Source organism: Pelophylax lessonae (assembly GCF_965119305.1).
Source record: "Pelophylax lessonae genome assembly, chromosome: 11".
NCBI classification, from domain to species: domain Eukaryota; kingdom Metazoa; phylum Chordata; class Amphibia; order Anura; family Ranidae; genus Pelophylax; species Pelophylax lessonae.
In genome coordinates, this window is record NC_138778.1 from 216,925,033 (window position 1) to 216,947,227 (window position 22,195).

General features: G+C 41.2%; 1 protein-coding gene across 4 annotated transcripts in view; it reads right to left on the reverse strand.

The window, feature by feature from the left end:
* Positions 1–22,195, reverse strand: part of BCAS1 (brain enriched myelin associated protein 1) — a 113,685-nt gene that overhangs the window by 37,459 nt on the left and 54,031 nt on the right. For all 4 annotated transcript variants that reach the window (XM_082272159.1, XM_082272157.1, XM_082272158.1 and 1 more), the window contains 2 exons: positions 12,654–12,689; positions 2,990–3,061 (listed from right to left, as the gene is read on the reverse strand). In XM_082272159.1, the coding sequence (XP_082128285.1) occupies positions 2,990–3,061; positions 12,654–12,689 (108 nt within the window). The remainder of the gene's footprint in view (positions 1–2,989; positions 3,062–12,653; positions 12,690–22,195) is intronic.

Consider the following 22,195-nt stretch of genomic DNA (forward strand, 5'->3'; position numbering starts at 1 on the left):
CCTTTCCTGAGTGATTTTCAGACCTTTATATTTATTTTATTTTATGAACACAATATATGGACATTTGTAAACTGTATTTATAAAAAAGGAGTAACAAGGAAATCCAAGATATAAGCAAATTAAACTTTATTGAATATCTGATAAAACATCAAATAAAAAAAAGAAACAAATAAAATGTTATATATATATATATATATATATATATATATATATATATATATATATATTCATAGTTTACAAATGTCCACATATTGTGTTCATAAAAAAGAATTGTTATAAATCACCAACTGATTAATGATAGGACAGAATTTCCCTTTTATGACCATTACTTACTAAAAACATGCTAACTATTTAAACTTACATCCTCTTGGATTTTACTGGGTTGGGGGTCGCCTTTAAAAGACTGAAGTAAAAATCAAAGATTAGGTGTAAAAAATAGATGTAAAACAAAAAATGTTTAAATGGAAAACTGACTTTAAGGAATCTTATTCTAAATCAACTTTTTTTCTTTTTCGGATAGAACAGGTAAGGGTAAAATTTTGTTTTTTTACAAATTTTTCTTCTAATTTCCTGTCGTGTCTCTTGTGCAATCTCCCCAACGAGCCCAAAAAAGGCAACAGCAAAGAAAATAGTCACTAACCATTCCTAATTCTTTATAACCAATTATTATAATAATTTCATAACTATTTCATAACTATAATAAAAGTATTATAATTATACATAATGTATAATTTAATTACCTATTAATAATAAACAATTATAAAAATTTTAGTTCAAAATTATAATTAATTCATTATAACTATAAAAAATGATCATTCATAAATATAATTAGTTCATTAAAACTGATTCATTCTAATCTTTCTAATCATTCCCTCTAAAATGTGTTTTAGATATACTAATCATGTTATACATAGTATGTTACATTTGTAAAATAACAATGTAATTTGGTGAAATTTCTACTAATTTCCTGTTTTGTCTCTTGGACAGAAAGTGATGTGCAATTTTCCTAACAAACCCACAAACAGCCAAGAAAATATTCACTATCCATTCCAAATTCATTCTAACCAATTATTATAATTATAATTAATTAATAACTTAATATAAGTATTATAGTTATAGATAAGAATTATTATTATATTAACTAATAATAATACATAATTAAAAAAATTGTAGTTCATAGTTATCATTTATTATAACTATAAAAAAATGATCATTTATAAATATAATTAGTTCATTATAACTGATTCATTCTAATCATTCCCTCTCCAAAAATAAAAAAAAATGTGTTTTAGATATACTAATCATGTTAGATATATAGATATATATATATATATATATATATATATATATATATATATATATAGTATGTTAAATTTGTAAAATAATAATGTAATTTGGTAAAATTTCTACTAATTACCTGTTGTGTCTCTGGACAGAAAGTGATGGGCAATTTTCCTAACCAACCCCCGAAAAAGGCCACAGCAAAGAAAATAGTCACTAACCATTCCTAATTCATTCTAACCAATTATTATATTTACTTTGTATAATTATTCCATAACTTTAATGAAATTATTAAATAATTATACATAATTATTATTGAATTAACTATTAATAATACATAGTATGTATACAAACAAGATAAATATGAGATAAAATCAAAATATATTTTTATTTATAGGCAGCAATAAGTAGCAATGTTGTATCATGATTAAAGCAATTCATGAAATAATTACATACATGGATAGTGCAATATATCCAGGACATGTTTAAGGTATAGAATTCATCCACAATCATAATGGTATAAATTCATGATGGAAAATGGTTATGAAGACGGACATAAAAATGGTGGTAGATAAATCCTGGGAATTGCATCCTAATATGCTCTACGCGTTTCGTGAGAATCACTTCTTCAGGAGAAGGTACAATCCTTTGTCCACCGAAAAGTATATATCAATAGCAATGTATCTAAAAAATCAACGCCCACTTAGAGCAATGTCTGTTATAATTAATTCCTTACTTACAAATCAGTTCAAGCTGTTGCCACATAGGGCCTGTGATGATATAGGAAAGACATTGCTTTAATCATGATACAACATTGCTACCAATTGCTGCTTTTAAATAAAAATATATTTTGATTTTATCTCATATTTATCTTGTTTGTATACATACTTTATGCTTATATGCTATATATTCATTTTTTGGTCACACGCCTCACACAAAGTCCCAAACCTCTTTTTGCTTCTATTAATAATACATAATTAAAAAAAATTGTAATTCATAGTTATAATTTATTATAACTATAAAAAATGATCATTCATAAACGTAATTAGTTCACTATAACTAATTCATTCTAACCATTCCCTCTCCAAAATGAAAAAAAAATTGTATTTTATTATTTTTCTACTAATCATGTAAGCTCTATTTGCTGAATTTGTATAATAATACTGTAATTTGGCAAAACTTCTTCTATTTTATTGTTGCGTCTCTTGGACAGAAAGCGATGAGCAATCTTCCCAACGAACCCCCCAAAAAAGGCAACAGCAAAGAAATCACTAATAATTTCTATCTCATTCTAACCAATTATTATAATTATAATTAATTCATATTAATTTTAATAGTATTATTTGTATAAACATAATGTAAGCTGTGTTTGTTTAAACAGACTGCAAGATCACTTGGCTGATTTTCTGGCAAATTAAATATTATATAAAAAAATATATATATAAATACAATAAATCAGTGTATCATATTATGATTTTACATATACAGTATATACAAATATATTTACATATAAAAAATATAGTAAATAAGTAATATAGCATTAATTAATTTAATATAAAATAGTGTTTCATTAATATAACATTAATTATTCAAATAAAATATTTTATTTCTTTTCAGTGTAATGTTGTGCTCCATCTTCTCCATTTGATACCCCACCCTTGTTGAAATACAGCAATGGATTGGAATATAACATTTGAAGCTTACTGACCTTCCTCCAGAAGAGCCGGGGTCGTGCGGGGGCTTCTTTGGCTCCTTTCCCGTCATCGGCTGCGGCTGTGATCTGCGGTGGGACATTGGAAGGTTTAGCATCCTGCGTTATTACCTGTTCTGGAGCCGACTGCTCGGAGTTCACTGCCACAGACACAACAGGCTCATCTAGTACAACCTACAGGGAAGGTTAGTAGTTAGTACGGGGTTAGAGGTTAGCAAGATTCTAGGCCTGAAAATATTATTTTTTAGTATTTTTTCTTTTTAATAAAGTAAAGTCTTCCTAAAAGTGTCAGTACATCAAAACTAGAATATGGATTATATAAAAGAGGAAATGTCATGTAATGATGATAGATAGATAGATAGATAGATAGATAGATAGATAGATAGATAGATAGATAGATAGATAGATAGATAGATAGATGTAAACAGTCTGAAAACAATTACAATAAACTTTTGGTTCCTGGAGGAAGACATTTTCGTACACACAGTCGACTTCCTGTCCCCTGATCACATAGAGGGGGCAATACTTGGTGAGCCTTCTCCATCCTAAAATTTATGAGGACGACAATATTTGAATTTTTCCTAAAAGGCTCATATTGTAATTGAAGACAAGTCCTTTAATAACTCACAATGCTATCAGTAAAACATGAGACAGAATTTAAAATCTTTTCCGTTGCATAATTTTACACTTGTGTCCTTCAGGGGGTAAATAACCAGGAAGCCAGCTGTGTATTTGGAAATGCCTTCCCCTGGGGATGGGTCTTTTTCAGCTCCAATAAAATCAAGAGATGTGTATGCGTAATATATAAATATATATTATATTTTATTTTTGTTTTATTTGCTTTATGATATATTCTATAAGGTTTAATCTTTTTATATTTTAGCTTTCTTGGTTACTACTCTTTCCTCCTCATCAACACTGTTATAAAAAAATAAAAAATTATATATATATATATATATATATATATATATATATATATACATACACACGCAGTATTTTTTTTTTCCATGTGATGTTTTATGAGATATTCAATAAAGTTTAATCTGCTTATATTTTGGATTTCCTGGTTTCTCCTTTTCCCCCCTCATTAATATGCTAATGAAAAAATAAATAAGTTTATATTTATATATATATATATAAAATTTAATCTGTTTATATTTTAGCTTTCTTGGTTACTCCTTTCCCCCTCCTCAACATTGTTATGACAACATTTTATATATATATATATATATATATATATATATATATATATATATATCTTTTTTTATTTTATTTGTTGTTTTATGATATATTCAGTAAAATTTATTCTGCTTATACTTTGCCTTTCTTGGTTCCTCCTTTTCCCCTTATCAACATGCTAATGAAATTGAAAAAAAAAAAAAATAAAAAAAAAAAAATATATATATATATATAGATTATATATATATATATATATATATATATATATATATATATATATATATATATATATATATATATACACATACATATTTAATTTGCTTATATTTTGTCTTTCTTTGTTTCTCCTTTCCCCATCATCAACACATCAATATGCTAATGAAATTAAAAAGATATATGTAGTTTAAATAAAAAATAAAAAAATATATACATATATAATTTTTTTTTTTTTTTTGGTTGGTGGTAGGGGCTAGCAGGGTGCTGTACAAAGCTTCCCAAAAACCTCACACCCCTTTGCTTCAGTCTCTTAAGATCCCTCAGTCCTGATGCAAGCAGTGGTTCAGCTCTTGGGAGGAGTTATGCAAATACCAAAATGCCATGAGGGGTGGATGCAGGCATTGCTGTGCAGGCTGTAGATGCATGTAAAGCAAGTCTAGGTAACACCTGCATGTGATGCTGAGTCTCCATGAATGAAACGGGTGGGCTGGGGAGCAAGATGATGCTGGGCGTCCTTCAGCCAGGAAATGAGGTGAGTTTTATCTGACTTTCTCCAGTTTCTAATGCACTTGATGAGAAGGGCTGGGGTAGAAAAAGCCCGTAGTGTATGTGCCCCTGGGGTGGCAGCCCAGGAGTGCCTTAATTCTCACTGCTGAGGGGCAGCTCGCCTTGAGTTTTTCGGCACCATGGTCACTGCACCTACACACTTTTTTAAGCACCTGCCTCTTGGGCAAGGCCTTTTGGCTTCGACCAGAGGAATTTTTATTCCGGCCGGAAGGCCTGCCTTTGTATTTTCACATTGGCACTAATTCACCTCTCCACTCCCCCTTCCCCACCTTTTTGTTTGTGTGTATTTTTCTTTGTGGTGTGTCACTTCACTTTCACTCTTCTTTTCCTGCACGACGAGTACGGTGTGGGTCTCTGGGCCTACCTTGAAAGTCTTGGGAGGGGGTGGACATGGCCTTTTGGCTTAGTTCGCCCTCTCTCATGGGGTCTCCCTTCGGGGGAGCTCCACTTAGTACTTGGGGTGGGCTGTTTCGGCAGTCCCCCTGGAGAACGGGGTTTGCCAGGTCTCTGCCAGGCAAACCATAGGAAGTACCTCAGTCCCTGTCAGGAGTCTTGCGCCCCCGGGGGATCAAGGTATAGGTCCAACCTCTTCGGGGGCCAGACCATTTTCGCACACCCTGTGCAGTTTTTGTGTGTTCACGTTTGTGTGTGTGTACTTTTTATGCACCGGGTGAAGTCTTTTGAGTGTGTTTCACACGCTACGGGCTTTAAAAAAAAAAAAAACTTGATGAGAAGCTCACAGTGTGCGGTGAAATCAGAGGAAGCTGTTTCAGTCCAGGATAGGAGACGGTAGAACTGTGCAAGACTGGAGGGGAGGGAGGAGGTGAGATTTAGGATATTAGTTCCTGTGTTATATACAGCAGAGGGGGGTCTCCGCTCACTGTGGACAATGGGTGATTATTGGTAGGCAGTGAATGGTGGATGGGACGCCTTGCACAAATGTCACTTATGTAACCGCGTCCTTCCAAGCAGTATAATCGTTCTTTTCATCGTTGTCCTTCTCTGTTCATAACTGATACATTACAGGATTTATTGCAACAATTTATCTTCAGAACCTTCCAGAACAATCAGGCTTTGTACCGGATTCCGGAGGGCTGTGTATAAAGGGTGCTCCAGGGCTGCTTCCCATGTTTGCATGCGATAAAGTTTTTTGAGGTTTGAGTTGCTCTGTAAAAAATCTGAACCCCGGGCAGATATAAAAGACACAAGGAAGCGTTGTGATCATGAAACCCTTCCTGCCAGCCACATGCATATACACTATATTACCAAAAATATTGGGACGCCTGCCTTTCCACGCACATGAAATTTAATTGGCATCCCAGTCTTAGTCAGTAGGGTTCAATATTGAGTTGGCCCACCCTTTGCAGCTATAACAGCTTCAACTCTTCTGGGAAGGCTGTCCACAAGGTTTAGGAGTGTGTTTATGGGAATGTTTGACGTTAAGCGCGTTTGTGAGGTCAGGCACTGTGGTGGGATGAGAAGGCCTGGCTCACAGTTGCCACTCTGATTCATCCCAAAGGTGTTCTATCAGGTTGAGGTCAGTCAAGTTCCTCCACCCCAAACTCACTCATCCATGTCTTTATGGACCTTGCTTTGTGCACTGGTCTATTTATTTGGTGGAGGGGGGATTATGGTGGGGGGTTGTTTTTCAGGGGTTGGGTTTGGCCCCTTAGTTCCAGTGAAGGGAACTCTTAGGCATACCAAGACATTATGGACAATTGCATGCTCCCAACTTTGTGGGAACAGTTTGGGGATGGCCCCTTCCTGTTCCAACATGACTGTGCACCAGTGCACGGAGACCCCCAACTGCCCAGGCTACAGTGGCAAGATTGTTTGGGACTTGGTGTAACCCTTATTTGGAAAGGGGTACCATTTACAGTGTACGTGGACAACTTCTATACAAACGTGACACTTTTCAGTCACCTTTTTGATTTTGGGATTGGCGCATGGGGCACGGTGCGACCATATCACTGGGGCTTCCCCCAACGGCTTGTAGATTCTCCACTTAGACGTAGAGACAGAGCCTGCTTGAAGTGTAATAAATTGCTTGCAGTGAAGTGGAGGGACCCACAGAATGTTTTCATTCTGTCCTCAATTCACGCAGATAAGACAGTCCAAATTACAACGGCGACTGGTGTTGTTAAGAAGCCCCTCCGTGTCCATGAATACAACCTTAACATGGGAGGGGTGGACTTCAATGACCAGATAATGGCACCGTACTTAATTGCCCGAATGGCCAGACGCTGGTACAAAAAAGTGTCTTTATACTTATTCCAATTGGCTCTGCTGAATGCTTGTGTGCTAAACAAAGCGTCAAAGAGGTGGATCCTTCCTAAAATTCCAGGAAGAGATCATCACAGCCCTTCTGTATCCAGAAGGTGCTGTGGCCCAAATTCACAATCCAGATGCAGTGAGCCGGGTGGATGAGAGGCGTTTTCCAGATGTCCTCCCTGGTACCCCTACCCAAAGAGCACCCAAAAGAACATGTGTCTGTAGAAAACACGGATATAGGCGTGACACCCACTTTTTTTTGACCCTCCTGTCCTTGCCAACCTGGTCTCTGCATCAGGAACTGTTTCCATCGCTACCACACACGAGTAGAGTATTAGTATAGGGTACAGCATGGCACAGTCTAGGGCACACTTTCACACAGCATCTAAAAAGATGTTAGATGGCTCTCGCATTTTAAAAGGGACCCTAGCCTGGAACGCAGGGGCGTAACTACAGGGGTTGCAGGGGTTGCAATTGCAACCGGGCCCCATGCTCCAGGGGGCCTGTGCGGCTCCCCTGTACACCTGGATAGGAGGGGCGGTGGGGGCAGCATGTAGAGAAATCACTGTCCTCCTTTTTCCTCCTGTAGCTGCAGGAGGAAAATGGAGGAGATCTGTCCCTCTGTAGGCTGCCCCCGCCACTCCTCCTATCCAGTTCACTTGTGTTCTGCTGTCTCTGGGCCCCTGTGTGCTTCCCTAGTCCCCCCCCCCCCAAGTCCCCCCCCCTACTGTGCTGCCCCCCCACCCCTAATGTTGCTCCCTTCCCTCTCCTGCCGGCTGTTGCGGGGGATGTGTCACAATAGAGAACCAGGAAAGGGTCGGTAAATATGTAATTTACCAGCTCCTTCCTTTTCTGAATGGACATAGTCAGTCACATTGTAAAAAAATAAAATAAAATGATAAAAAATAATACAATTAAAATACCAAAAAATAAAAAATACTGACACCAGTGGGTGAACTTCCAGGATCGCAAAGGTCACACTTGTGACTGGGCTCTGACATTCCACCGCCAAGGGGAGGCCCCAAGATGGCAGGAAGAGGGCCCCCTGCAGAACTTGTGAAAGGGTCCCGCTGCTGAACCGTAATAAAGGGCCCCGCAACAAGAGTAAAGGGCCCCAGGATCAGTGGGAAGAGTCCAGGGCTTGAAGGGAAGGGCCCCGGCCAGGGGTCCGGGGGGCCCTTCATGGTTTCTTGCACCGGGGCCCTGAAGGTTCTAGTTACGCCTCTGCTGGAACGTTTAAAGTTTTTTTTACAGTTACAAAAAAAAATGTAAAAAAATAATAAAAAAAGCCAAAAATAGTTGTAGTTTTATTGAGTTAATGTTCTGTTCTTACTGTTTTACTATACTTTATATTATACTGTTAATACTGTAATGTTTTATTGTTACTGTTTTTCATTGTTAACCTTTGTTTTCTTTGCAGATACCACCATTCTTCTGTTTTACTGCACTGTATACAATTATATTGTAATGTTTTATTGTTACTGTGTGTTATTGTTAGCCATTGTTTGCTTTGCAGGTATGCCCATCAGCTGCAGCACTGGTTTGTTTATTCTGACAGCAACAGCGTTTGCTCTCAGCATATACATAAATAAATGATTGCAGCGCTGTAGGAGGCGATTTCACCACTGCAGTTAAAAATAAGAGCATATATGGCGAAGCATAGGGGATGGGGTGGACACAGAGAACGGATCTCCTTTGCCATATATTTTTTAACACTTTTCTTGGCAGAGATTTCTTTATTCACATCGATTGATGCGAATGGAGGAATTTGCTATGTTCTTTTTGTTTTCCTTCAGCCCATGGGCTGCACGAAAAAAAAGAACATTGCATGTAGGCCTATCTCTAGAAGTGGGTGGATGCTGGGAGGTCTAATGGTGGGCATACCACACACTTTCTGGCAGAGATTTCTGCACCTATGATCAATGTAAATGAAGGAGTCTGTTAGGTTCTCTTTCTTCGTTCAGCCCACAGGCTGCATGAAAAATAAAAGAACCCAACAAGGACCAGCAACCTACTGGTACCTTGCTGAACTCTTGAGTGGTCATACCAGGATGATGCCTTCAGATTTAGGGATCATCTTTGGTATAGTTTTTTACAGTCAGTGGTCGGCTTTCATGTAAAAGCAATCCTAGTGGATAATTAGCCGCTAGACTGCTTTTACAACCAGTGGGAGGGGACTCCCCCCACCCTGCCGCTTTCTACGGTTTTCTCCGGCTCTCCTGTCCCACCGGGTAACCCGAGACTGCAGCCGGTGGTTCCGGCAGCTGACCATGGAGCTGATTGGAGACCAGAATGGCTCCAATCATCTCTATGGCCTAAGATACCGGAAGCTATGAGCATTTCATGACTTCTGTTTCGCCAGATATAAACAGCGACATTGGGAAATTGGGAAAGCATCTTATCACACCAATCTTGGTGTGGTCAGATGCTTTAAAGGCAGAGGAGAGATCAAGAATCTAATAGACCCCAATTTAGTTTAATAAACAGTACCTGTCACTACCTATTGCTGTCATGGGGGATATTTAATCTCCATGTGAGAACAATAAAAATGATAAAAAAAGAATAAAAAATTGAAAGGGAAGGTGTCAAAATAAAATAAAAAAGCAAAATAAATAATAATAATGTGGTTTTACAGTTAGAGGTTTAACCACTTGCCGACCGCTCACTTTGAGCCTACTGCGGCAGAGTGGCTCTCCTGGGTCCAACGACGTAAACCTACGTCACTGGACCCCGCCCCCTCTCGGCGGCGCACGCAGCGGGAGTCGGGCCAGGGGAGGAGAGGGAGGAGAGGCCAGCCGCTCTTCCTCGATCGTTGGGAACAGAGTGAGGAACTCCGCCAGCTTGTGTAAACAAAGCGGGCGGATCTCCTCTGTGACAGGCAGGGACAGATTACAGGATTCAGCACAGCTGAACCTGCGATCTGTGTCTGTGTCACACAGTCCCCTCCCCCCACACATGTCAGTAAGCATGAGGCATACATTTAACCCCTTGATCACCAAAAGTGTTTACCCCTTCCCTGCCAGTGTCATTATTACAGTAACAGTGCATATTTATAGCACTGATTACTGTAGTAATGTCACTGGTCCCCCCAAAAGTGCAAAAAATGTCAGTTAGGGGTCTGATCTGTCCGCCACAATGTCGCAGTCCCGCAAAAAAAAAAAAATCGCAGATCGCCGCCATTACTAGTAAAAAAAAATAAAAATTACAAATCTTTCCCGTAGTTAGTAAACACAATAACTTTTGCGCAAATCAATCAAAATACGCTTATTGTGATTTTTTTTACCAAAAATATGTAACAGAAAACAAATTGGCAGGGTTGGGGTCGCTATTCTACTGAACTTAGCTGAACGAGGGATTTCTCTCTGTGGGAACAGGTCTGCAGAATTCACAGGAGTCATATCTAGCTGATTTTGGAAGGAGACATCCAAAAGTTATTAGTGATTACAGACTGGGGCGTGAGATCCCGGGGGGCCGTTATCCCTCTTGCATTAAAGTCAACTTTTAAAATAAAAAAAAAAGATGGAAAATGTGACCACTGCAGTGCTTTATAACAGTGTTCTCCAAGCTGTGGCCCCCTGGCCAGATGTAGACCTTTGCTCGCTTTTATCTGCCCAAGGAGCACTATTCCTCTCACTGACAATAATTGGAGCACTATTCCTCCCACTGACAATAATTGGAGCACTATTCCTCCCACTGACAATAATTGGAGCACTATTCCTCCCACTGACACAATAATGGGGCACTATTCCTCTTACTGACAATAATTGGAGCACTATTCCTCCCACTGACACAATAATGGGGCACTATTCCTCTCACTGGCACCAATGAGCAGGCACTATTCCTCCCACTGACACCAATGATGGGGCACTATTTATCCTACTGACACCAAACATTAGGCACCATTCCTCTCACTGACACCAGTGATGGGGCACTATTCCTCCCACTGACACCAATGATGGGGCACTATTCCTCTCACTGACACCAATGAGGGGGCACTATTCCTCCCACTGATACCAGTGATGGGACAATATTCCACCCACTGATACCAATGATGGGGCACTATTCCTCTCACTGACACCAATGATGGGGCACTATTTCTCCCACTGACACCAATGCTGGGGCACTATTCCTCTCACTGACACCAATGATGGGGTACTATTCCTCCCACTGACACCAATAAGGGGAGACTATTCCTCCCACTGACACCAATGATGGGGCACTATTCCTCCCACTGACACCAATGATGGGGCTATATTCCTCTTACTGACACCAATGATGGGGCTATATTCCTCTCACTTACACCAGTGATGGGGCACTATTCTCCCCACCGACATCAATGATGAGGCACTATTCCTCCCACTAACACCAGTGATGGGGCACTATTCCTCCCACTGACACCAATGATGGGCCACTATTCTTCCCACTGACACCAATGATGGGGCACTATTCCTCCCACTGACACCAATGATGGGGCACTATTCCTCTCACTGACACCAATGATGGGGCACTATTCCTCCCACTGACACCAATGATGGGGCACTATTCCTCCAACTAACACCAGTGATGGGGCACTATTTCTCCCACTAACACCAGTGATGGGACACTATTCCTCCCACTAACACCAGTGATGGGACACTATTCCTCCCACTAACACCAGTGATGGGACACTATTCCTCCCACTAACACCAGTGATGGGACACTATTGCTCCCACTAACACCAGTGATGGGGGCGGGGCACTATTCCTCCCACTGACACCAGTGATGGGGCACTATGTAACTGTAAGATGCCAAGCTATCCAGTAAAGTTACAGAAAGAAGGTATCCGTTGACTGCAGTGTATTGGATGCAAGCACTTGGTGACCACTGTGCTGCAGATACAGGTGGTCACTTAATAAATGAGCCCACAGGCATTTATAAAATAAAAAAAATAAAAAATAAATAAAAAAGCTTTTATAAAGCATAAAGATAACTATTTACGCAACTTTATTATTTGGAATTACATACACTTTAACATGTCAGCAAACAGATGGAAATGGTTAAACTGGCCATACGCTAGTAGAATTTGGTTGGCTTCAAGAACATTTGTTTGATTTTCTAATGATCAGCAGGGTCAAATCAATGATTATTTTTGACCGTAGTCAAAGAATCAGGATGGAAAATTTTTCTTAAATGAATTACTTTCCAATGATGAATTTTGTTTTCCTTTGGGGAACATTGTACAGATTATAATGCAAATCTCCTGTTTAATGCCTGGGATTTCATTCAAGTATCGGGTCTGGATGAAATTTTAAGGACTTTCAAATGAAATCGGTTGACTGACAGCAAGATCGAATGCTCTGATCTTTTAAAATTTCCATACGAACATTTAAATAAAATTTTACTGGTGTATGGCCAGCTTTGGGCCGAGCTCAGAACAATCCGTACTTACTTTGTCTCCTCCAGTCTGTACTTCATCTTTCTTCGACTGGTTGGAAAATAAAAAAAAAAAAAAAGGAACAACGTTAGACAATGAAGCAATTAAAGATGCAGCCAAGTCACTCGTCCTGTGATTTCCTGGCACACATGCAGTCAGATCTGTCCAGTCTGCTGTTCCTGCTGATTACGATTGGCTGGCTTCCTGAACTGTATCAGACACATCGGATGGCACATATTAAAAGGTGGCCATACACATTTGAATAAATGATCGATTTCTCTTCCAGTCGATCTCTTCTGGAATGATTGATCTATAATCAACAACTCATTTGATCAATACGTCACACATGGGGAAGTAAATTTTAACCACTTAAGCCCTGGAAGATTTTACTCCCTTCCTGACCAGGGCCTATTTTGCGATTCGGCACTGCGTGACTTTTAATGGACAATTGCGCGGTCGTGCGACACTGTACCAAAACGAATTTGGCGTCCTTTTTTTCCCACAAATAGAGCTTTCTTTTGGTGGTATTTGATCACCTGTGCGATTTTTTGATCATGCGCTATAAACAAAAAAAGAGCGTAAATTTTGCAAAAATAACAATATTTTTCACATTTTTTTATATGAAATTCCCCCCCAAAAAAATGTAAAAATCAAAGTTTTTTAACATTTTGGGCCAATTTTTTTTTACCATATTTTTGGTAAAAAAAAAAAAAAATCGCAAAAAACGTATTTTGATTGGTTTGCGCAAAAGTTATTGCGTTTACTAACAAAGGGAAAGATTTTTGTCATTTTTGTTTGTTTTTTTTTAAAGCGTAATGGCGGCGATCTGCGATTTTTTTTTGTGGGACTGCGACATTGCAGCGGACAAATCGGACCCTTGACTGACATTTTTGACAGTTTTGGGGTTACCAGTGACATTACTACAGTAATCAGGGCTATACATATGCACTGTTACTGTAAAAATGACACTGGCAGTGAAGGAGTTAACTTTATTGGAGAGGGAGGGGTTAAGTGTGTCCTAGGGGCGTGTTTCTAACTGTGATTGACTGTGGCTACTAGTGTAAGAACAGAGATCAACGGTCCTACATAGTAGAACCGTGTGATCTCCATTCTTACACAGGGGAGAATGACAGGCGGCTTGTTTACATCAGCCGCCTGCCTTTCTTCCGGTGTAACGGACGATCGCGAGTGACCAGCGGACATCGGGTCTACCGGGAACATGCGCGGGGGGGGTTCGTTGACCGCGCGGGAGCGTGCCTCCGGCGGCGTGCGCTCGCTCCCTAGAGCCTCACAGGCTAGCGACATAGCCCTACGACGCTCTGCCTGTGAGGGGCTGACCGCCGACGTAAATAGTAATGCGGCGGTCGGCAAGCGGTTAATTACTTAAGATTGGGGATTGGATGGAGGTATGGTTTGGGTAGGGTTCTGTGAACTTCAAAGAAGTCCAGATGACAAACCCAAACCCAATGGGAGCCATATTTGTCAAATTAAACTGCCATATTTTAGGCTCATTGCTATGAAAATAAATGCATGGGGGTGGTAGTGGGGGGGGGGGGTTGGGTTAAGGAGGGTGGGCACTGCCCTGCCCTGCCCTGCTCTGCTGGATAATTACCAGTGCAGAAGAGCCATTTTTAAAGAAATTGAAAGTGCATGGAGAGGGGTGGGCTGTATGATTTTTTTTTTTTTTTTTTAAAGAAAATTCAGTTTTGACCGGGAGCAGTGATTTATTTTTTTTTAAAAGCTCTGACATTTACAAAGAAAAATGGTTTTAAATTGCTGGTAAATGACATTTCCCTTTTGGCTTCTATTTAAAAAAAAAAAAAAAAGGCATACAGACCCCTCCAAAGGTCCCCCAAAATGCATAGCAGTTATGTATTTCGGGGGACATTTGGAGGGGTCTCTGCACTGTTTTTTTTTTTTAAAGAAGCTGGAAATCAAATTTGCTGACAATTTAAATTTAGTTCCGCCCCCCAGGAAAAAAAAATTAAAACTCAGCAGCTACAAATACTGCAGCTGTTGACTTTTAAATATTAGAACTCACCTGTCCAGGGTTTCAGCGGTGTTGACACCTGGAGCCGTTTTTTGTATCAGCTCTCGGGTGCTGCCACCATGGGCTTCCGCATGGGGGGGGGGGGGCAAGTGCCCCCCCCCCCCGGAATCTCAGCTTTCCCCCTTTAGAGCCCATTCAGACTAGCGCGACACGACTTTGGGGGGTGACTTGCAGAGACTTCACATAATGGAAGTCTATGCAAGTCGCTCCAGGTCGCCCCAAAGTAGTACAGGACTCTTTTTCTAAGTTGAAGCGACTTGTGTCGCTCCTATTAGAACGGGTCCTGTGCTACTCAATGGACCGCGACCGAGCGCGACTGGTCAGGCTGACAAGTCGCCTGACAAGTCGCGCTAGTCTGAATGGGCTCTTAAAGTGGTTGTTAAGCCACTTTAATTCTATCCTGTCTGGTCTGTTTAATAATCCTTTGTGCTCGTGCCCCTCTGTCAGTGTGTGTTTTAAAAAAATAAGCCGTTCTTTACCAGTTTTCAGAGTGCCGATCACCGCTCACGTGACCCGCCAGCTCTCTCCTCTCCCTGTCTGAAAGCTGCCTGCAGCGGGCGGGGCTGAGGATTTCCCGCTGATGTCAGTCGGGAGTAGGGGAGGAAGAGAGGCCAAGAGGAGGGGAGAGGCGGCGGGTCATGTGAGCGGCGATTAGCGCTCTAAAAACTGGTAAGCTGACAGCTGTCTGCAGGAGGCGGGGCTGAGGATCTCCCGTTGATGTCAGTCGGGAGGAGGGGAGGAAGAGAGTCTTAGAGGAGGGGAGAGGCGGCGGGTCATGTGAGCAGCGATTAGCACTCTGAAAACTGGTAAGCTGACAGCTGTCTGCAGGGGGTGGGGCTGAGGATTTCCCGCTGATGTCAGTCGGGAGGAGGGGGGGGAAGAAAGGCCAAGAGGAGGGGAGAGGCGGCGGGTCACCTGAGCGGCGATTAGCGCTCTAAAAACTGTTAAAAGCGGCTTATTTTTCACCTCTAAAAATAAATATTCACAAGTCGCGGCTTGCGCGGTGACTGACATCAGCAGCCGCGCAGACCACTGTCCTCGGTGCTCTCATTCCAGGAGAGGGGGAGCCTGGGGCAAGCAAATTGAGGAGATTTGAGGCCTCGTGCATAGAGGCTTGGCACGTGACGTCACAGCACGTACTGACGTCACGTTGCATGCATGCGCTGCCTGCACGAACCCAGAACAGAGAGGGTCAGCTTTGCTTTTGTGAAAGGACTCAAAATCGATTGGAAGAGAAGTTACGGCCATTTAATCGTTTTTGGATTCAATCTTTTTGAAAGAATCACACATTGATCAAATAACAAAACCAGAGAAAATAGCAGAACCCCCTGGGGGTGGGACTATAAGGGCAACCACACATCCAAAAACGTATATAAGTATACATTGATTTGTTCATGATAATAAGCATAACATGTTTCTCTCAACAATCAATTTAATAGCAAGTATAAAAACACATATGTAAAAACATTCACGGCTCATGCACAAAACACCCTACAGGTGATGGAACTTCCTTGCAAAAGAACCACTTCAGACCCGACGTGTTTCAGGTGCAAGCACACCTTTCATCAGGGCTATTGATTGGGAGGTTGTGTAGTTTCATACACTATTGCAGAATCTTAATTTTAGAGATATGCCATTGACAAGGGAATCGGTAGGCAAAAGAAGCCGTCCTGAGGTCCCTCCAGTCACATATATATGTTCTCATGTAAGTTGAATCTTATTAACCAGTTCTGGACCGGAAGGTTTTCCCCATTAATGACCAGGCCATTTTGTGTGATTGGGCACTGCGTTAATTTAACTGACAATTGCGTGATCGTGTGACGCTGTACCCAAATAAAATTGATGTTCTTTTTTTCCGACAAATAGAGCTTTCTTTATAACATTCCCCCCCCCCAAAAAAAATAAATGTAAAAATCTAAATTTTTCATCATTTTAGGCCAATTTGTATTCTGCTACACATTTTTGGTAAAAAAAAAAAAAATGGCAATAAGCGTATTTTGATTAGTTTGCACAAAAGTTATTGCATTTACTAACTACGGTAAAGATTTATGTAATTTTTTTTTTTACTAGTAATGGCAACGATCTGAGATTTTTAATGGGATTGCGACATTGCGGCGGACAGATCGGACCCCTAACTGACATGTTTGACACTTTTGGGGGGGACCAGTGACCTTACTACAGTAATCAGTGCTAAAAATATGCACGGTTACTGTAATAATGAAACTGGCAGGGAAGGGCTTAACCCAGGGGCGATCAAAGGGTTAAATGTAAGCCTATGGGGTGTGAAATGACCACAGAGAACTCTGATCCTATATTGAAGGATCACAGGCGCTCTGTGATCATTCCAGGGAGAAGAACGGTCAGCTGTGTTTACAACAGCAGACCATCCTTCTCTCTCACCATGGAGCGATCGTGGGTGCCCAGTGGAAATCGTGGCCGCCAGTCCATGGATCATCATCCCCGCTGCCTGGTGGGGGTGGGAGCGCGCCGCCGCGGTCGGCAAGTGGTTCTGTAGCTGAGGAGGCGCTCATTAATCAGATTCAACTTACATGAGAACATATTTATGAAATGAATGTATGAAACGACACAACCCTTACAATCAATACCCCTGATGAAAGGTGTGCTTGCACCTGAAACGCGTCGGCCTGAAGTGGTTCTTTTGCAACGATGTTCCATCACCTGCAGAATACTGTGCATAAGCTGTGAATGTTTTTACATATGTGTTGGTAACTTTGTATATTTGCTATTAAACTCTTCTGGACCACACGCCGCCTTTTTACTGCGGTAGTGCGGCTCTCCTGCGCAAACCGACATGGACCTACGTCAGTCGCACGCCTGCAGCTAGGGGGCGAGCGCGCACCGCCGGCGGTCCGCTCCCGCCCCCACTTGGCAGCGAGGAAGCCGATGCATGGGTCAGGTGGCTCTGATTGCAGCCTGACACCCGCGATCGCTCCCCGCTGAGAAAGAAGAACGGTCGCCTGTTGTAAAAACATTTGACCCTTCTTCTCCCTGGAATGATCACAGAGCCCCTGTGATCCTTCTATATAGGATCACAGGTCTCTATGATCATTTCAAAAGCCACACCCCCCCACAGTTAAAATCCCTCCCCTAGGCTCACATTTAACCCAATGATAACCCACAATGTTAACCCCTTCCCTGCCAGTGTTATTAGTACAGTAACAGTGCATATTTTTAGCACTGATTACTGTAGTAATGTCACTGGTCCCCCCAAAAGTGTCAAAAATGTCACTAAGGGGTCCGATCTGTCCGCCACAATGTCGCAGTCCCGCAAAAAATCGCAGAACACTTCCATTACTAGTAAAAAAAAACATAAAAAAAACAAAAATGACATAAATCTTTCCCGTAGTTAGTAGACGCGATAACTTTTGCGCAAACCAATCAAAATACGCTTACTGCGATTTTTTTTTACCAAAAATATGTAGCAGAAAACAAATTGGCCTAAAATGTTAGAAAATTTCGATTTTTACATTTTTGAAAATGTTATATATAGCAGAATGTGAAAAATATTGATTTTTTTCAGAATTGTCGCTCTTTTTTTGTTTATAGCACAAAAAATAAAAATCGCACAGGTGATCAAATACCACCAAAAGAAAGCTCTGTTTGTGGGAAAAAAAGGACATCAATTTTATTTGGGTACAGCGTCGCACGACCGCGCAATTGTCCATTAAAATAACGCAGTGCCGAATCACAAAATACGGCCTGGTCATTAAGGGGGGAAATCTTCAGATCCAAAAGTGGTTAAATTGATTGTTGAGAGAAACATGTTATGCTTATTATCATGATCAAATAAACGTATACTTTTATACTTTTTTTTGGATGTGTGGTTGCCCTTATCGTCCCACCCCCCCCCCCCCCCCAGGGGGTTCTGCTATTTTCGACGTGTCTATTGGGACGATGGCCACCAGCATCCTGAATTCTAAATAGTTCAAAACCAAACAACAAAATAAAAAAATAAAAAAACAAAACATAAAAAAAAATATAAACATAAATCATAAAATAAACATATACTTTTATACGTTTTTGGATGTGTGGTTGCCCTTATAGTCCCACCCCCAGGGGGTTCTGCTATTTTCTACGTATATATTGGGACGATGGCCACCAGCATCCTGAATTCTGAATAGTTCAAAACCAAACAACAAAATAAAAAAAATCAAACAAAACAAAAAAAAAATCAACAAAATCACAAAAATCAAATCATATGGCCATAAAGAGCATCAAAAAGTAACAAATCAGCATTTCTTAGGATCAGATCACAGGCTGCAATAATGTTTCAGTTTTTAGTAAATGTTAACAGTAACAATGATATAGAAACATGTACAATGTAAACAAACAATGAAACTTTGTTACACTTTTTTTAATGTTAGAAGACATGCTCAGAGGAGACAATGAGGGACATTTTTAGTGAGATGTTCCGGGTTATTCCACATCCACAAAATCATTTTACCCTTCAAAGGAAATGTGGCTACAGATTGATAGGAACCAGATGAATGTATGGGTGATCCTCATGGAGGGTCAGATCACATCTATTTCACTACATTCAGGATATTGCTGGTACAGGAAAACCTTGTTATTTCATTTGTGAAAATACAGAGAACACCATAAACATTCCACAATTAACATTTATACACACTGCCCGTGTTCTGCCACACCAACGTCTAATTATTTGTCATGCGATTTGACAGTTTAAAGTCGCACCCCGTTTCCGGCAATGGAACTGTTCATATTGTTGTGACTCAAGTCGCAGCGACTTTGAAAAAGGTTCCCGGGCTGCTTTTTTGTTGCGATTTCATTGCGACTGGCATTGACTTCTGTTAAATGAACGCGCAAGGCACAATGCAATCAGGGATCCAAATCGCAGTGATCTGTGGCTTTGAAAGCACGCTGAAGTAGCGCAATTTCAAAGCAGCACTGGTGCGAGCCAGGGCTAAAACCACTTGAAGACCAGGCCTATTCTGACACTTTTTTTTTACAAGTAAAAATCTGCATTTTTTTTTTGCAAAAAAAACATTCTATATATATATATATATATATATATATATATATATATATATATATATATATTTATATTTATTTATTTATTTTGGCAGAGGCCCTAGAGAAGAAAATGATGGTCCTGCAATTTTTTATGTCATGGTATTTGCACAGTGGTTTTTCGAACGCAATGACCTCCTAGACCAGGGATCCTCAAACTATGGCCCTCCAGCTGTTGTGGAACTACACATCCCATGAGGCATTGTAAAACCCTGACATTCACAGACATGACAAGGCATGATGGGAATTGTAGTTCCTGAACAACTTGATGGCCATAGTTTGAAGACCCCTGTCCTGACTCCTAGACCATAGAGATGGCCAGAGACCATCCAATCCCCGGTCAGCTCTACGATAACCTAGCAGCACCGCAGGATCATATACTGGGCTCCCCAATCAAACGGGAAAGACTGGAGAGGCGCCGGTGGGCGGTGGGAGGGGGGAGAATGTCCCCACCCACTGCCTGTGAAAGCAACTCAGCAGCTAATTAGTTGTTAGAATTCCTTTTAGATAAAAGAGCATTGACGCCTGAACAAAAAAAATATTGGGGTCATGGCATACAGCTGCAACCATAACCTCGGTATAGCCACTTGAACCCAGTCATGTACATGTATGTGATTTGGTGGCAAGTGGTTAACCACTTGCCGACCGCCGCCTGACTATATATGGCGGCGGTCAGCCCCTCCCAGGCAAAGTGACGTACCAGTACGTCACTAGCCTGGGAGCCAATAGGGGCGAGCGCGCGCCGCCGGAGGCGCGCTCCCGCCCCCGCTCGTACCCTAAGAAGCCCGCACGTGTGACCGGCGGACCCGATGTCGCGATCGTCGGGTGGAGAGGGAGAAAGGCAGGCGGCTAATGTAAACAAAGCCGCCTGTCACTCTCCCCTGTGTAAAAGCACAGATCATACGGTCCTGCTATGTAGGACCGTTGATCTGTGCTGTTACACACACACAGCCACATCCAATCACAGTTATAAACACGCCCCTAGGGACAAATTTAACCCCTCCCTCTCCAATAAAGTTAACCCCTTCCCTCCAAGTGTCATTTTTACAGTAACAATGCATATTTATAGCACTGATTACTGTAGTAATGTCACTGGTACCCCCAAAAGTGTCAAAAATGTCAGTCAAGGGTCCGATCTGTCCGCCGCAGCTCAGACCAAGAGCTGTCTTTTTACATCTTGTGCACTCCAAGCACATCGGCCACCCAGCGCTGCATACGTGCAACATGTGGGCATTAAAGCCACCGCACATACACTTTATTGCCAAAAGTAAAAAATAAATACATGATACAAATTGTCTTATTTGTATCCTGTGCTGGTTTTGTAAACACCCAACACATACACTATATTACCAAAAGTATTGGGACGCCTGCCTTTACACGCACATGAACTTTAATGACATCCCAGTCTTAGTCCATAGGGTTCAATATTGAGTTGGCCCACCCTTTGCAGCTATAACAGCTTCAACTCTTCTGGGAAGGCTGTCCACAAGGTTAAGGAGTGTGTCTATGGGAATGTTTGACCATTCTTCCAGAAGCACATTTGTGAGGTCAGGCACTGATGTTGGAGAGAAGGCCTGGCTCACAGTCTCCACTCTTATTCATCCCAAAGGTGTTCTATCGGGTTGAGGTCAGGCCAGTCAAGTTCCTCCACCCCAAACTCGCTCATCCGTGTCTTTATGGACCTTGCTTTGTGCACTGGTCCAAATCATTTGGTGGAGGGGGGATTATGGTGTGGGGTTGTTTTTCAGGGGTTGGGCTTGGCCCCTTAGTTCCAGTGAAGGGAACTCTTAAGCTGTCAGCATACCAAGACATTTTAGACAATTTCATGCTCCCAACTTTGTGGGAACAGTTTGGGGATGGCCCCTTCCTGTTCCAACATGACTGCGCACCAGTGCACAAAGCAAGGTCCATAAAGACATGGAGGAGCGAGTTTGGGGTGGAGGAACTTGACTGGCCTGCACAGAGTCCTGACCTCAGCCCGATAGAACACCTTTGGGATGAATTAGATCGTAGACTGCGAGCCAGGCCTTCGCGTCCAAAATCAGTGCCTGACCTCACAAATGCCCTTCTGGAAGAATGGTCAAACATTCCCATAGACACACTCCTAAACCTTGTGGACGGCCTTCCCAGAAGAGTTGAAGCTGTTATAGCTGCAAAGGGTGGGCCAACTCAATATTGAACCCTACGGACTAAGACTGGGATTCCATTAAAGTTCATGTGCGTGTAAAGGCAGGCGTCCCAATACTTTTGGCAATATAATGTATGTGTTGGGTGGTTGTGAAGGTGTTAAAGAACTTGATTACAAAACCAGCACAGGATAAAAATAAGACAATTTGTATCATTGTTTTTTAAACTATGTGCTGTTGTATCATTTTGTTACATATTTTCCAAAATCTTTGTTACATGTTATACACAATACTGTATCTTTTGTAGCAAAAATCCCATCACTGAGCAA